General features: G+C 53.0%; 1 protein-coding gene across 1 annotated transcript in view; it reads right to left on the minus strand.

Moving 5' to 3' along the window:
- KATNIP (katanin interacting protein) overlaps positions 1-17,276 on the minus strand; it is a 198,349-nt gene that overhangs the window by 121,199 nt on the left and 59,874 nt on the right. The window contains exons 4-6 of the mRNA XM_082856530.1: positions 16,599-16,768; positions 14,901-14,998; positions 2,725-2,856 (exon numbers count right to left, since the gene is read on the minus strand). Coding sequence (XP_082712656.1) covers positions 2,725-2,856; positions 14,901-14,998; positions 16,599-16,768 — 400 coding nt within the window. The remainder of the gene's footprint in view (positions 1-2,724; positions 2,857-14,900; positions 14,999-16,598; positions 16,769-17,276) is intronic.

Below are 17,276 nucleotides of genomic sequence, written 5' to 3' on the forward strand. Positions count from 1 at the left end.
TGCAGCACACACTTGTCTAAGGGGACAGCTGCCCCCCAGCTCCACTCGCGGCTGTCATTTAAGAATGTAATTCCTAAATCTTTCGACTTTTCAAGAGAAACCCCCAATTCAGATTTTGACATGAACTCTCCTGATTCTTAAATGTCAGCGAGTAATTCACATCTTTTAAAAAGGCACAGTCAACGGGGGTGAAGGCCAACAGAACACGTCTGCATATGCTGGTCTGTGAACTCAGAGTGCCAAGAAATTGAAGTTCACTAAGGATCTGACTGAAGGCGAAAAGGCTGGTGTGTTTCAACAGTGAAGGTCAGATGAAAAGTACACATGCGGACAGCAATTCCTTTTGCTCCATTTCAGACTGCACTTGCAAACAGTGTGAGGGGGGCTGAGTATGTAGCCAGGCATTATTTTTCCTTCTCTGTTCAGATTGCATCTATTAAGGCTTCTGTCTTTGCCGAAAACTGGCATGGCCATTTCACTCTTTCACTTAGCAGGAAAATAACTCTAAGGGGAAACTGACTGTGAAGGCTTACGGAGTGCCCCCTCAAGCTGGGGAGAAAAAGGGAAGGAAGAAATACAATCAGGCACTCACAGTGGAGAAAATTAATTGCGGGTGAGCAGGGAGATGCTGATTCAGAGCACGCTCACGCAGGAACGCTAATGGAGCTTAATAGCTTGTGAGGGACAGGCTGCGTGGTGTTGCAGGGAGCTTGGAAGCTTGCAAAAGAAGGAAGACTGTATATGTTCAATTAACAGGCGGTACCAAATGGCCAAAGGAGGAGAGGACGAGCATGCCTCCTGCTTGAAGGGCATGCATGCGTTCTGAGACAGGGGGCGGGGCTAGGGTTGCAACAGACTGAACTTGGCTTCAAACCCGCCTCCCTAAGGGAAGCTGAGGGCTGTTTGCACAGACTGATCCTGAGCAGAGAACCTTTTGGTTGATTCAAAAGCGTGTGTGTGTGTGTGTGTGTGTGTGTGTGTGTGTGTGTGTGTGTGTCTGTCTGTCTGTCTGTCTGTCTGTCTGTGTCGTGTGGGAGGTGCACGTTGAGGGCAATAAAGTCCACGATTTTTCCCACTGTAAAAATCCCACTGTTTTTAAGGAAACAAGGTCTTTGGGTCCTTCCATAGAAAAGGACTTTTTTTTTTTTCCAGGAAGACAAAAATTTGCAATTAACTTTAACTTTCAGATTTTTTGCAGCCGGAATGTGAAACAAAGTGATCCCCTGCTCCTTACATCGTTCTTCCTTTACAAGCAAAGAAGGAAACACCAACATGCAATGGTGATCAGAGGAATGTTTCCTGGATGACATTCCCATCTCCTTTTTGAGTCGTTTTCATTTCAGAAAAGCAGGTTTTTGGTACAGAAGGTCACATGCGGAAGGAAGTCTGTCCTCCTGGTGAGGCTCTGGAATCTGCAGCCCGGGTCTGTGGCTGAACAATCTCATTCTGGCAAATGGGGCGGGACTGGCTTAGCAACTTGACTCTGCCTCCTCTCTAAAATTTAGCTTGTATATAACCATGGAGATAATTTACATACTCATTCTAATTATAAGAGCGATGCCCTTGAAATAAAATTCAACTCTCCATCCCTACCCGTGCCAGGTCTGCCCCTCTGCCCCGCCAACCTCATTGCCTCCTAACTCCCCTTGGCTCACATCACATCTACATCATGCACCCTTGAACAAGCCCAGCCTCAGGTCATCCGTGCCTGCTGTTCTCTCCGCCTGGAATGCTTTTCCCATTGCTGGCTCCAAAGCCGGCTCCTTCTTATCCATCAAGTTTCAGCTGAAACATCATACCTGAGAGAGGCGTTCCTTCCCTCTCTACCGTCTAACGTTCCCTCTCTCCCATGCTGTCTGATCTCCTGGCTGTCCCATCTCCCCTTTCTGTTTTGTTTTCCTAGAACGTATCAATACCTGAAATCGCATTATTTATTTCTTGGTTTTATTCTTTATTGTCTGTCTCTCCCTCAGGAACATGAGTTGTTAAGAATAGGCCCCTTGTCAGTTTTGTTCATTTCTGCATCTCTGGTGCCTAGGACACAGCCTGATGTTCAAAAGTAGGTACCCAACAAATGCTTGTTGAATGGGAGACTGGGGTTTACTGTTGCAATTCCAAGGATTTCAGAAATGAAATGACAATTTGAGGAAGGGGAGTGAAACACGCCATGGTCAACCCTGTGAGTTGCTACACGGCCAGGGACTCTGAGCTACAGCTACACAGGGCCTCTGGGTGTTGCCATGTGTGGTTTCTGGTGCCGTGGCAGGAGGGGGAGGGGGCGCAGATATTCAAAATATTTAACAACAGGTTTAGGCATACAGATGTGGACAGGCTGAGTATCGGCTCGGCTTACCTATCCTTACCTCCCTGGCCCTCACACTCTTATCCAGCTTTTAGGAACCAGGTAAATGTCGCTCCCTCCAGGAAGCCTTCCTAGATACTCTCCCTCCTGGTCCCGCTATGCCCTGCCACACCTCTCAGCTCCCTCTTGCGGTAAAAGGATTATATGCTTTTGCCTCTTTTGGGTCAGACACCAGCCTTGCTGACCTTTGGACACTGGGTCCCTCCCTAGCAGAGCGTCTAGCACAAGATTTGTCTGCTTGTTAAAGTGCGGGAAATAAATGCAAGAGTGAAGGAAGGCAAGGGCTCGCAAAGGAAGGAATAAGTAACTGTTAGAAAGCGCCCCCGAGAGCCGCTATAGCCCCGAGCTGAGGCCAGTCCTACCTGTGGACGGTCCCCAGGAGCATCCTCTGCCTTGACAGTCACACCCCCACGTGGCTCACAGTCTTCAGAATAGTCCAGAGGAGGCTCGATGTGGAGCCGCGGGCCAGCTTCTGTTCTGATCTGCACAGATTTCTATACACAAAAAGTCAGACCGTTTCAGATACAGTGAAACGAACCTCTTGTTCCCTCCGAGGGGCAAGCACTGTAGGGGTTCGCTGCACATGACAGCAGCCAGGTCGGGGTGCACCTGGCCCGGCGTCATCCCGGGGAGGCCAGCTGGATGGGTCACGCCACTTCCGCTCAAGTCTTTACTGGTTCTTACTGCCCAAAGTGTGTTCAGTAGAATTTTTCAGTAACTTTTTTGGTTTGAAATAACTTATCGGTAAAATTTTAGTGGGTGCTAAACTTCCCCAAATGGGCTTTGTGATCTAAATAAGTTTAGGAAAGCCCAGGTTTTGGGCCAGGACTTCTCAGGGCCTTTAATGGCCCCCTCACCCCCTCCTCCACACACACTGTGGATATCCTAAAACAGAATACAGATGGAACATACCCCAAACTTTTGGGGCCATGGAAACTGTGTGGTGGGGCCTCTTCCTCCTAGCACTCCCTGGATCATTCTTTAGGATACCCATCCTTTGGCCTGGTGTCCGTTTCCCCTTTCTCTCTTGTACTGAGTCTCCAGATGTTCAAGTGATGCTCCCAGCATCCCCTGCGGCTGGGAGGGAGCAGGTGAACACGTTCTGGTCCGTGATGTGTGTGGGTGGGTGAGAGGGGCATGTACGTCTTTGAAGTTGTGCCCGGAAAGGGAAGGGGAGAGCCCCCCCCTTGCCCTGCCCCCCTTCCTGCCGACTGCTGAGGACTGTGGGGAGGGGACGACAGCTGGAGGATACTGGAGTGACAAAAGAGGTTGTGCTGGGGTTCCTCCGTGAACTCTCAGAGCAAGGTGACTGCCCACCGCTAACCTGTGTCAGAGACATCAACTTTCATGTTGTTTAAGCCAATATTTGGATCTCCTTGCTTTAGGAGCCAGACCTGTACCCTAAATGGTGTATACCTGGCATGTGAAGGTCTCTACAACACGGCCCCAATTGATCTTTCCCGCATTGATTCCCACACATACATTCACACACCTGACACCTGGGCCAAGCAAAATTGCTTCCTGTACCCCGAATATCTGCAGCTTTGTCAGCCCAGCACCCATTCCCCAGCCTGCAGGAAAGGTCTCCCTCATTTTCCTCCAGGCCCCATTTCCCTCCCTGACTCAGTCCACATGTGGCCCAAGGGAAGGGGGGAATGTGACTCAGGCCTGGCCAATCAGCCCATTCCATCCCTCACAATACGCCTGGCCAGCGGTTCAGGGACGGGAATGGACCTAAGGCAGCCAATGACAGTAGCTCCTGCTACAGCTGTCGGAGGAGGTGCTGTCTTCCTACAGGGGTGCTAAGCTACAGGGAGGCACCCCAGGAGCTGCTGGGGACAGCTTCCCTGTGCCCCTTCCACAGAGATAAAGAGAGCTGAAAGAGTGAAGCAGAGTCCTGGTGGATTTGTTCAGAACCCCTGGATCCAGCCATGCCTGAAGGAAGACATCGCTGAAGCTTCCTCTCTTTTGCTTAAGCCAGTGTGAATAGGGTTTATGTTGCTGATGACACAGTCCTGACTCTTGCCTGGGCCCCAGACTCCCCCACCTCTGTGCCTTTGCTCATGCTGTTCTCCCGACCTTAAGGCCGTTCTTTCAAATCTTCTCCATGTACCCAAGTCCTATCTAAACTTTGGAGACACTCTCTGACCACCCAATAGCTACCCATGGCCCTCTCCATCCTGACTTAATGGAGCCCCGATTCTATCAAGTCGGCGTTGTGCCTCTTTAAGATGGTCGTGTCGCTGGAAGCCATTGCAGCTGGGAAGGCGTGTGAGGCAGATGTGAGCGGCTGGAGGAGCCGCCGAGGAAGCCACTGTTTCCCTGTTAATCAAGACTCACTCAGGGGGGCTTCCCTGGTGGCGCAGTGGTTAAGAATCCGCCTGCCAATGCAGGGGGACACGGGTTCGAGCCCTGGTCCGGGAAGATCCCACATGCCGCAGAGCAACTAGGCCCGTGTGCCACAACTACTGAGCCTGTGCTCTAGAGCCCGCGAGCCACAACTACTGAGCCCATGTGCCACAGCTACTGAAGCCCGTGGGCCTAGAGCCCATGCTGTGCAACAAGAGAAGCCACCGCAATGGGAAGCCCATGCACCACATCAAAGAGTAGCCCCCGCTTGCCGCAACTAGAGAAAGCCTGTGCGCAGCAACGAAGACCCAACGCAGCCAAAAAAAAAAAAAAAGAAGACTCACTCAGGGACACAGGATTTTTGCCCATTATCTTTCTATCCTTCTTCCTGATGGACTGTGGATGTAACATTTGGGAGCAGGGTAGCCATCTTGTGAGAATAAGAAAGAAAGCCATGTGCTAAGGACGGCAAAACTGAAGGAGCCTGGGTCCCTGGGGGCATCATCCACCCGTCCTAGCAGCCTGGCTGCCTCCAAATGCCTTGTTCGTGTCAGAGGAAGAACAACAACAGTCTTTAAGCCCCAGTGGTTCAGTGTCCATTACGTGCAGCTGAGCTGCACCCTAGTGGATAACCCTCCTTTGGGCACTCGTCACTCTTCGTGGCTGTTTTAGAGTTGCTCACATGTGGTTTAGGGCCTGGGTTCTAAATTCAGGCAGACGGGTTCGATCCCTGGCACTGTGATGATTATTCCCTGTGCAGCCCTGGGCAAGTCATGGACCCTCGCTGGGCACCGGTTTCCACATCTGTCAGAGCGGCATTAATGACATCTTCCTCGCAGAACTGCCATGAGGATGACTCGTGGTGATGGGCTGAGCCCTTGGCGAGGGGCTGTGATGAGCAGCGCAGTGGGGCTGCACCATTCACCTTAGGTGGCATCAAGTCTACACAGGGGGCCAGACCTCCCCCCAAGGGTATGTTTCATCCACTATGGACCCAGGACCAAAGTACCTGGGTAGTCAAGCAAAGAAACCGCCCCCGGTCCAGCATTGGCTGTGCTAGACTTGGTAAGCAAGGCTGGGGCCTGTGTGAGGCGGGCCAGGTGCCCGGGGAGCAACGTCTAAGGTGTTCCCTATGGGTGAGGCCACGCACGTGCACAAATCCGAGAGCCAGGGCCTCCTTAAATGTCACTCTGAGAGTCAGAAGAGGTCCACCAAGCCATGCGGACTGGACCTGCTTCCCAGCCGAGGGACAGTCAAGGGTGATTTAGAGCTTGCATTTCCCCTGATGCCCCAGCGTAAGAACCCTCCACCCCCGGGGTGAGATTCAGCTTCCCCACAAGCTTAGTGAAACGAGCTAGTATTATATCTAGATGATGAGGATGGTGAGCCTTGTTGACCTGCGGGACTCTCGTGGGTTAGGACGGACGTTCTTTCTCATCGCGTCCACGCCGCCCGCACTCCCACCCCACCCCCTGCCGTCACCTGGGGCATCAAGTCACTTAATGCAGAGCGGGTGCCACTCCAAGAGCTTCGGGGGCATTTGCTCACTTAGTCCTCACAACCATCCCAGGGGGAGACCGGGGCACAAGGGTGTAAGCCACGTGGCCAAGGTCACACAGCTAGGAAGCCACGGACCTGGATCTGAACCCCAGCAGCGTGGCTCCAGAGGCCTTATTCGAAAACAGGGATGAGCCAGTTTCCTGTAAAGAATAAATATTTTAAGGCTTTGCCAGCCCTGTGGTCTCTGCTACAACCGTCAACTGTTCCACTGTAGCTCAGAGCAGCCCTGGACGATGCCTACATTAATGGGCATGGCTGTGTCCCCAGAACACTTGATTTACAGAAACAGGCTGTGGCCGAATTTGGCCCCGGGGCTGTAGTTTTCTGACTGACCCCAGTCCTGCACCTCGACGCTGTATTGTCCCCAACAGGCAAGTGAAGAAGAAATGTATCCAGCCTGGGCTACAGTGGCCTTTGGGGAGAACAAGGAGGGATTCAAGAATTTCCTGAGACTATTTAACACTAAAGGGGCAGGGGCTGGGCTCTAGATCATTCCAGGAAAAGGCCTTGGAGAGTGTAAGAGGCAGAAAAAGGCAGGTAGGGAGCCCCCCATCGGAGAACGGGGAGGCAGAGGTGCACGAGGAAGGGGCCCTGGGACACTTTTCCTGCCACGGGCGATCCCGTCTTGTGGCGATGCTCGCCAGACTCCAAGTGCGCTTTGCTCTTTCTGGAACTGCACCTTCCACCCATCTTCCTTTTGGCCGTCGGCCTCGCTGCCCTGGGCTCTGGCCTCCCGTGTGGTGTCACTGCCTCCCAGGCTTTGTCAACTCGCTCTCAGAGAGTCTGTTGGCGCCAGCAGTGGGCACCACGTGGAGGGCGGGCACCACGGAATCCACAGGCCTGGGCCTTTCCAGGCCAGGAGGCTCCTGGGGGCTTTCCCGCCTTGGACCAGGATGAAGCTGTGAAGGCTTTGAAGTTCATGGCTGGGATGGGTGTTCCACAATGTGCTCCTCCCTCCTCCCGGAAACCACTCAGTGACGTTCAAATGTTGGGAAGGGGCTTCCCTGGTGGCGCAGTGGTTGAGAGTCCACCTGCCGATGCAGGGGACGCAGGTTCGTGCCACGGTCTGGGAAGATCCCACATGCTGCGGAGCAGCTGGGCCCGTGAGCCATGGCCGCTGAGCCTGCGCGTCCCGAGCCTGTGCTCCGCAACGGGAGAGGCCATGGCAGTGAGAGGCCCACGTACCACCAAAAAAAAAAAAAAAATGTTGGGAAGAAACAGTCCAAGAGCGGAGGAGGGAAGGAGGAGGGGGAACAGAGCGAGGACCACTGGGCACGGGGCCCAGACCTGGGGCGCAGCCTGGCTCCTCCATGGGTTTCTGTTCCTTTCTCTGGAAAGGGAGGGCTGGGACGAGGATCCAGGGACCAGCAGCATTGGCTTCTCCTAGGAATTTGTGAGAAATGCAAAGTTTCAAGCCCCACCTCAGATGCAGGAATCGGAATCTGCATTTTACCAAGAACCGGAGTGATTTATACACACGTTAAAGTTGGCGAGGTGTGAGATCAGGAGGTCTGTGAGGTTTTGTGGTGGCACTATTGCTTCTGCCTGTCCGGCATGCGTTCCCCTGTCTTCTGGTAAAAGTACCCTGGTTTTCTTTTGGGAAATCCTCCCTTTCCCCACTCCCAACCCAAGCATTCATGTGGAACTGCATCCAGGGGTGGGTAGAGCACATGACCCAGGCCTGGCCACTCTGAGCATTAGATCCTGCTGGCCCATGGTCTCTGGGTGATTGGTTTAGGGAAGCCAAAGAAATGTAACAGCAGGTGAAAGAATGTAAGTTGGGAGCTGCTGGTGGCCATCTTGGTTCACCCAGGGCAACATGGGAAAAAGCAGAGTTGGGTGATGGTGAATGAGCCCTGCTACATTGTCTGAGCACCTGGATCCACCCATACCTGAAGTGGGAATTCCCACTGGCAAGTAAGAGAGTTGGGATTAATGCAGCTCTACTGGTCTGATCTTAATTATAAATACAAGAAGGCACTCCAGCGTCCAAGAGTCCATGTGTGTCTCTCTGTTCTGCAGCTTTTCCATCCTCCCTCCAAGGAGCTTAGCACAACCGCTCACCTCACCAAGATATCAGGAGACAGGTTTGCAATAGGCATTAAGGAACAATCAGCAAGTCCTTACCAAGTGCTAACTGCATACTAGGCTCTGGAAACATGTCAAGATATCAAATAATTTTTAAACCAATGTCCGGGCCTCAAGGAACCCACCCAGCACACATAACGGAAAATGTGTTTATGAAGCAACATGTGACAAAATTAATGCGGTCCAGAAAGAGTGTCTAAACACTGAGTGGGTGCTGGAGAGGGAAATAAATAGTCTCTCCATCTGGCCGGCTCTCCCGCCCCAGCCCCAGGGAGGTGCCTCTACCCACATCGGGAGGAGATGGCAAGCAGCCCCGCCCATACGAGGACGCCCACCTGCTGCTGAGGAGAGCGAGGTGGCAGGTTCCAACCCAGTCCCTGGGCTCACCCACCCGCTCCCTGTCTCCCACCTTCACGCCCTTGCGAAGATGATGCCCAAGCTTCTGGCTGGCTCCCCGCTCGGCACACCACTTTACCCAGAGTGGGTGTTTCTAAGCGGCTGCTCTCTCCTGCCTACTTGCAAGTGCCCAGACCTGATACTCCCTTGTGCTATCGACCATATACTGGAACAGGGTTTAAGAGCCCTCATGCCTAAACACCCGTGTTCCAGTTTGCCAGCCCAAGGCCAGCTTGTTCTGTACTCAGCCACACTCAGCCCAGTGTCGTGCTCAGAGTTTTTTGTGTGTATTGCCACCCCTCTTAGCAAAGTATTCTAAGAGGTCTGCATTAACGCTTATTATCAGTTAGAAAAAAAGAGCAAGGCTGGGGGCTGCCCTGGATGGTTGCACAGGTTGTGCAGTATGTAAACGGCTCCCTCTAGAGGTGGGAGAGCTCTGAAGATACTGACAGAGCCAGCTTTGGGTTGGGGTGGGGAATAAATCGACCTTATTTGAGATGTTCTTCCCGGATCTGTCTGATCTCTTACAAATAACAGCATTCGCGTGCTGACAGTCTGTGTCAAGCAAGGTCACTGTGAAGCCTGATGCTTTATGGGTTGTTTCATTTATTGTCCTCACTGCAGGGGTTTTCAAAACTCAGAAAAAAGAAGAAAACAAAGGGAAGGGCCCCACACGCTTCACATTTTCACTCACGAGCTTTCCTGGAGGTGTTTAAGCTGCCTGGCCCCCAACAGGAAAGCGGATATGGCGGCAGGGCGAGGACAAAGCCTTTGCTTTAATAACTGCAATGAACTTGCTTTCCAGGCCTTTAAGGAAAGCCCACCCCACAGTAAATCGCTGGAAGGCCAATCCCTTCACTACCAATTTAATGCTAAGAGCCGATGACGTTCATCAACTCTGACAGCATTTTGGTAAACGACAGCTCTGTTGATTAGGCCTCTGTCCACCCAAGTATTACAAGTCTGAGGAAGCCATAAATCTTCATCCACTGGTAGCAGCAGGAAGATCTAAGGCCGAGAAGCAGTGGGGGAAAAAAGGACAGCACCAACAAGAGCCATTTATCACCACCAGCCCGACCCACAGCGCAGGCGGCCGCTCGGAAGCCCAGCCCAGTGTCGCCAACTGCCTCCCTGGCTCCCCCAGCACTGGAGTCAGGGAAGGGTTTTACGGGTGGAGCGGTCAGCATCTCGCCCAGCATTTGGATGACTCTCTGACCTTCTGGCCCAGGTATCCTCAGGCCCGTGCACCTGCGGCAGCCCCTTCCATCAGGGCAGCTCCGCCCAAAAGCGCTTCCTAGTTGGTGGGCAAGACCCTAAGCTGGCAACTCTATTCTACTGGAAGAGGCATTGGGCTTGGTCAGTGGAAAGGTTACGTGGGACTCAAGAGAGTTTAGGGGGCCGCTCAGAGAAACGGGCAAGGTGACAAGTCGGAGGGGGCGGGGATGCAACAGGGAGAAAGTGGTGCTGGCTGGGGGCTGGCTGTGACCGCTGTGTCCCCGGCTGACCCGGCCGCGGCCTGTGTGAATACACCCAGTGACTGTGCGGCCCCACCTGTCCCTCCTGCTGGGCACAGCACACAAGAGGACTGGGTCAGGGCTATGGTCCCTCTCCTGATGGGGTGGCTTTTGAAAACTGGCCGCCAGTGGCCACTGGAGATTCTGCTGCCTCGGCCACTCTGCCTGACCTTGGCCGCCTCCAAGGGCAGTGGTACCCATCCAAAAGGATGGAGACAGAGAGACCGCCTTCTTCTCTATCCTTCGCACCCCCAAATCTGTCTCCATGTACTTTCCACCATGGAGAAATTTTCTACTTTACTCCACTTCTTGGGGCCAAAGGAAGCCAATGCATTCCCTCTTCCTCTTGACAGTAACAGTGCAGTTGGCAAATCGAGTCTATTTACTGTCCTGCCTCAGCCTCCTCGACGAGAAGGTGGGGACCCAGCCCCTGCTCAGGGGACAGCGCTAGGCAGGCTTTGAGTCGTCTGACCTGGTCCCCACCTCCAGTCCCGGCCGACTGAGGCCTGAGCGGGCGCCTCGTCAGGCTGACCGGCAGGCCAGGCCGTGACCCGAGTAACAAAGACGAGCTGAGAGACTTAGAAGGTCTCTCTCTTGGAAAATTTCAACAAACGAATACTGAGGGAGATAAAAACTGTGACCTGGAGAAAACTGAAATGAGAAGGGGAAGCTGGGGGAAGGAAGCAGGTGCAAGGGTGGGGCTGGGGAAGGTTGGGAGAGAGAAAAGGCCCATTAGGCTTACCGGGAGCCCCGCTTCCCAGCCCCCACCTGGTCCTCCCGGGCAAACACTGCGGATGTTTCCAAAACAGGAACCCAACACACAAGTCTCCTGCTGAAAACCCTCCAGGGGAGTCCTCACGTGTAAGATGAAACGCAAGCTCCTTTCTGAGCCCCGACCCGCACGCCAGAGCTGGCCTAGCCTGCCGCACTTACTGCTCTGACCCCAGCACCTGCAAGTGTCCAGTAGATGGTCCCGGAATGAATGAAGGACTGAACGAGTGAAGGAAGCCTCTGGAGTGAAGAGCCGCCCTCGGCATCTGCCTGCCTCTCAGCTGATTACTACCATCACTACTGTTTACTGTCGGCTTCCTCTGTGCCAGGCACCGGTTGGCGCGTTCTACAAACACTGGTTCGCTCACTCAGTCCTCAGCAACTACCCGCTGAGGAGGGTACCATTACCAGCCCCACTTACAGATGAGAAGACAAGCCACTTATCCAGGGCCTTACAGCCAGCAACTGGTAGAGCTGAGGCTTTGAACCCAGGCCGCTGGGTTCCTGAGTCTGTGCTCTTAACCACCTGCCTCCAGGTGCTCCTACCTGAGGGAGCCGACAGCCCCTGCGGATGGACGGCCCGTGACACATACGATACACACATTCCTTCCCAGCAGCCCTGGGAGGCTTTACGGATGCTGAGCGTGAAGCTCGGAGAGGCCACGTGGCTGGCTCCGGGGCACACAGCTAGTAAGCTGTTTGTCTGACTCCAAAGCCCATTCCCTTCTACTCTCCAGGGGCCCAGGTTCAAGTGCCCCAGTGAGCCAGGTGGGGAATGGCAAAGGGGGAGGCTGCTGGGGATAAGAGAAGCAGCAGCCAGAGCACGATGACAGACTGCAGCTACCACTCGGCCTCGGCGCTAGGGCTCTAAAGGGAGTGGTGGGGACCACGGCAAACAGGAGGGCTGTTCACTGTCTAAACTGGGAACCGCCACTCGGCTGCCACTGATGGCTGCCTTCTGGGCGGCGGCCCAGCACGGGGGCCAGATCTTCCCGCTTCCCTAGGCAAGGAGGAATCGAACTTTTAAAACAATGTGTAAAATCTTTTGAATTTAAATGTTACCAAGTGATTAAGTCTTTTTAAACTGTGTGAGTCCAAAAACCATTATCTGGGGGGCCAGTTCAGCCCACAGGCTTCAAGCTGTTAACTTTCAGAATCTACCGGGCTAGCCCTCCGTATGTTGGAGAACAGCTGTTGCACCTTCCCCCCAGGATAAGCAGTGCCCATGTCTTCACAGTCGGTTCTTCCAGGGCAGGAACTGAGCCTGATTTTTGTTGTTTTTTTTTTTTTTTTGCGGTACGCGGGCCTCTCACTGTTGTGGCCTCTCCCGTTGCGGAGCACAGGCTCCGGACGCGCAGGCTCAGCGGCCATGGCTCACGGGCCCAGCCGCTCCGCGGCATGTGGGAGCTTCCCAGACCGGGGCACGAACCCGTGTCCCCTGCATCGGCAGGCAGACTCTCAACCACTGCGCCACCAGGGAAGCCCTCCTGATTTTTGTTTTTTAACCCCTGAGCCTTGCAGAGTGCCTGGCCCGGGGTAATACATGTCCGTTAACTTAATGGATGACTTCTCTCGTCATATGGCTCCCAGTCCACCCACCACCACTTCTGAAGGTTCCTGGGTTTGTCTCACTCTGAGGGCTGGTCCCCAAAGGACTGTGTGTGGGTGGAACAGAGTCGACGCGAAGGTGGGGGGGTGGCCCCCCAACACCCACTCCGCTCTCCTCCAAGGGTGCCTCTCAGCTCAGTAGAGGCTGGAAAGCCAGACAGTGCATTTCCCAACCTCCCTCCCAGCTGGGGTCTGGATTTGACATGGGTGCAGCAGATCAGATGGCCTCATGGAAGGCAGGGACAGCAGAAGGAAGTGAGGTGGAAAGGAGGGGACACACGCTGGCTGTTTCTGTGCTAAGCATGTGGCAGAGGCCATGAGTGTTTTCATCCATGTCCCACCCTGGCTGGATGAGCTGTGAGCAAGGTCTTCCTTCAAAGTGTCGCTCTAGCAGACACAGCATCACTCTGAGGGCAACGGTTGTGGCACTGGCTTCCTGATTCCTGGATCACAGCTCAGGTGACACATTCCTGAGGCTGATCCCCACCTTCCCTCCTGTGTCCTAGGTAGCAGCTTTCCTGGTAGGTCCGCGTTAGGATGCTGGGTACCATTCCTGGAGGCCTGGCTCAGAGCCCATCCTCTCGCTGGATGCAAGCACCCAATTCCCTGCCTTCCATTCATTTATGCTTCAAATAGCCTGAGAGGTCTCTGTTGTTAGCACTGACTGACCCCTGACGGATGCGGTACAGAAGGCCAATTACAGCCTTCATGGCATCAGAAAGCCAGGAAATTAGCCATGATTAGGCCCTGTGAAGTGTGGGAGCACAGGGAGAGACTGCGGAGGGATGCTAATTAATCTTAGGCCAAGTCTTTAAATTGCACAGACTCTGGGGTCAGCCATTAAGTCACAGTCTAAGATGCAAATATGGCTCCTGATAATAGAAGGCACTCAAAACAGCGAGGAGAACTCTCTGAAGTGCGAAGTGGAGAAAGGCCTCATTATTGGGAAATTAACATTCATTGCTGGGGACAAAGGGAAGCCTCCAGGCTGTGTGCCCTGAAGGCCTTGCTCATCAGCATCCAGATGAGGTCTGGGAGTTAGCTGGCAGGAACACCCCTCCCCATTGCAGCAGAGACCCACAGACGTCCCTGCAGAGAAGTGAGGACCACTGCGTTTGGAGTCACAGGCCCAGGGTGCAAACCTCAGCCTACGTCCTCCCTTAGCATCTATGGGAGCAAGTCACCTTATTACCTCTCTGCTCTCTGGGCCTCAATTTCTTCAGTGGCACAATGAGGATACTTACGTACCTCCAGGGTTATTGCAAAGATGGCGGATAAAGCGTAGGAGAGTATTTCCCATAGACCCATACGTATGGGCAGTGTGACATGTTATAAAGCAGTACTTCCCAATCTTGGTGAACAAAGGATTAACACACACACACACACACACACAGATACACACATATATATATATATACATATACTTATACGTATGTATATGTTGCTTAAGCCTCGTCTCAGACCAAGTGAGCCAGCATCTCTGAGGGTGGGGCCTGAGAATCCCAGGTGATGCGAATGTGCAGTGGGGGTCCCACTGGTCCCAAGTAAGGCTGAGTAACTGCAGGGGAAGGTGTCAGGACTATATGAGCAAGGACACCGAGCCTGGAGCCACAGATCTAGATTTGAATCTTGACTCTGCCACTTCCTAGTGGTTGACCTTGGAAAGCTCACTTAACTTTTCTGAGCTCTCGCGTCCTCAGCATCGTGAAAAGAGGAGGGACTTTGGAATTTATCCTATAGGTCTGCTGTGAGGGTAAAGGAGGGGAGTCACGGGGGAGCTTAGCTCACGCCTGGTACTGGCAAGCTGCCAGGTCAGCAGCATCGGTAACAATCCGAAGAGCATCTCAGGTCTGTGGGGCAGGGGTTTTGTCTTATCCACCCACCGCATCCATGGCATCTAAGACCATACCTGGCACATCACAGGTGCTCAATACAAAACAGCTGTACGGATACATCATCATGACAGGGCTGTGAGTCTGACCTGTGATGCTCCGGACTGGGGCTGGGGTGGCCCCAGCCAGAAGGGAGGATCATGCCACAGAGTGGGCTGGAGGGTCCCCAGGGCTCCTTTGCTCTCCAGAGGCCAGTGCCACAGGCGGAGAAGGCACCATGGCAGTGCCCAGCCAGACCCAACCCCTGCCCGTGGGGATTCCAAATGCTCTGATTATGTTTCTATTCTCACAATAACCCTGCTGCTTATTCTAAAGTGTGAGCTGGGGCCACCGCCTTGCCTCCGCCCAGGGTTTCCACACCTGGTACCATCCTCGGCGCTGGACTTTGCTGGGGGCCGTCCGTGAATTGCGTCTTAAAGTTTCTTCAGCTTCTCGAAACAGGGTTTTTCGTCCGCAATCTGCACCAGAGATGAGGGAAAGAGACTTGGTGAGGCCCCGGTGACGAGCCCACACTGATGGTGGTTTTGTAACTTACATCTACAATGCCCGTCAGGGTGCCCAGAGTCTTGTATGTGAAGCAATACACTTTTGTAGCACTGTTTGTAGCCAAAAGGCATCAGAAAACAAGCTAAATGCCCAACAAAAAGGGATGAGGTATCAGTCACAGCACCTCTGTGCTATGAAACAGTAGGTATGTTCCTGAATTGGGCAGGTCTATGTACAAAAGGAACAATCTCTAAGATACAGAAGCAGGGTACATAGGACAGGGCGCACAACAGACCAGCATTAGTATAAAAGAGGGGTGAGGGGAGAGAGATATGTTGAATGAGTAAATATACTGCTGGGGACCCAAGTACAGAGATTCCTGTTATCTGCACCTCCCTGAAACCTGGACCAGGAAAGGCCGGCTTCCCCTAACTAGCAGGTCAGTCAGACTCCTCCCCCATGAGAGCTAGGAGAGTCCATCCCATTTCCCTCTTTGCCCTGGGGGCTAGGAAACTCATGCTAAACTCTAAGCAGAAATGCAGTGGCTCTCCTAGGGGAAGATTTGAAGACACCACTTTCTCCTTTTATCCCCTTGTTGTTGTATTGACTTTTACTGTCTATTAATAGCTTGGGATCTTACCATACCTGTGAGGCAATGAATTAGAACACAAGTCAAGATTATTGTGTGCTGGACACTTTACACTTCTTATGTTGTTTAATCCTCCTGGGAAGCCTGTAAGGTGGGCATAATTACTCCCATTTTACAGAAGAGGAAACTGAGGGTCAGAGAGGACCCAATTGCCAGAGGTCTCAAAGCTAGAAAGTGGCAGAACAGGGTTCGAACCCAACCCTGCCTTGTTCCAAATCCTCTTCTTGTAACCCAGTAGCACACTGTCCTCTTAGACAAAGTGACCCGCCTTGAAGGGCACTCTGGCATTCATTAGCCCCATTTTAAGGATGAGAAAACAAAGTCGCAGAGAGACAAAAATGGTTTCCCCAAAGCAATACAGCCAAACTGGTATCTGACTCCTATGCACTGCCATTTCATTCATTCAACCACCACCAAATCATTTTCGGTGCCTATATGGGGCCAGCCACTGGGTCGGGTGCCTCCTAGGCCACTTCCCAGATTTTATTTCATGTGTCTTTTATTATAGGACACCTGAAATCCGCTTAAAGTCTGCAGAGTATGTATTAACTAAATTCAGACATGAACAGTAGAATCAATTATCACCGGGGTTAGGTACTAAAGTTAAGACATAGTGAGTGAAAATCATGTACAATCAAAATTATCCTTGACATTTCCTTAAACCACTGGCACATGAGACCTAGGAAATGTAAATGCCAGGAATTGACTGCTCTGGCCACCTTTGCCCTGGGGGGGTGGAGGCCGAGACTAGTTTAAAAAGAAGTGGAAAAGGATTTCTCTCTCTCTCTCTCTCTCACTTTCATGTTCTTTCTTTCTGGCCAAGTGGGTAGAGTTAACTTGTATAGGTTAACTAGTTTCTGTGCATGGGGTGTGGCTCCACTGTCCCTAATTTGTCTGCAGAGCTGTTGCTGGCCTGTGCTCACCGTGAGTCCCCTCGGCGTGGGAGGCACTTCTGGAGAAGCTGGGGTGGACGGCTTTCCGAGGGGATGTCTTCAGTTCAGAATTGGCCCCGTTGACGTAGACAGAGAACCCGTGTTCCAGGTGCTCCAGCCTCAATTGCATGGGGTCCTTGGCTTTCAAATGCTTTAATATCCTGGAAGAGAAAGGATCGCTGGCTTCTCATTCTAGGAGCCTGGGCCACCGCCCACCCCCATGCGGGGAGGGACCTGCTGCTCTGACAGCCAAGCGTCTCTAATCCGAGGCTGGGTGGCCGGTGCCCAGCTGTTCATCCATAAACAGCCCTGAGAGGCCCATTACACACATGCAGGAGCAGCGACGGGGAGGCTGTTCTGGACCCTGCAGGGTTGTTTCTGCTTTTCATTCTGAGGCTCAGACATACGTTAGCAAAACCTTGGGCACCCAGCCTCGCCCCCAAGGTGGCTGAGACAAAACAGGTGCGTGTGCACGCTGCTACACACAGCCCAGATCTCCAGGGATGATCCCAATTTCGCGCATCTCAACTTTGCGTGGATAGCAGCCCTTTTTTCCACGTGTAACAAAACGCGGTCTAAGCCTTTGTGAGAGAGATTACACGGAACACGTACACACATCAGGAAACGGCCGTCATCAGGCCAGGTGGGCTGATTTTTGGCTTCAGGAAA

The sequence above is a fragment of the Leucopleurus acutus genome (assembly GCF_964270905.1).
Source record: "Leucopleurus acutus genome assembly, chromosome: 16".
NCBI lineage: Eukaryota > Metazoa > Chordata > Mammalia > Artiodactyla > Delphinidae > Leucopleurus > Leucopleurus acutus.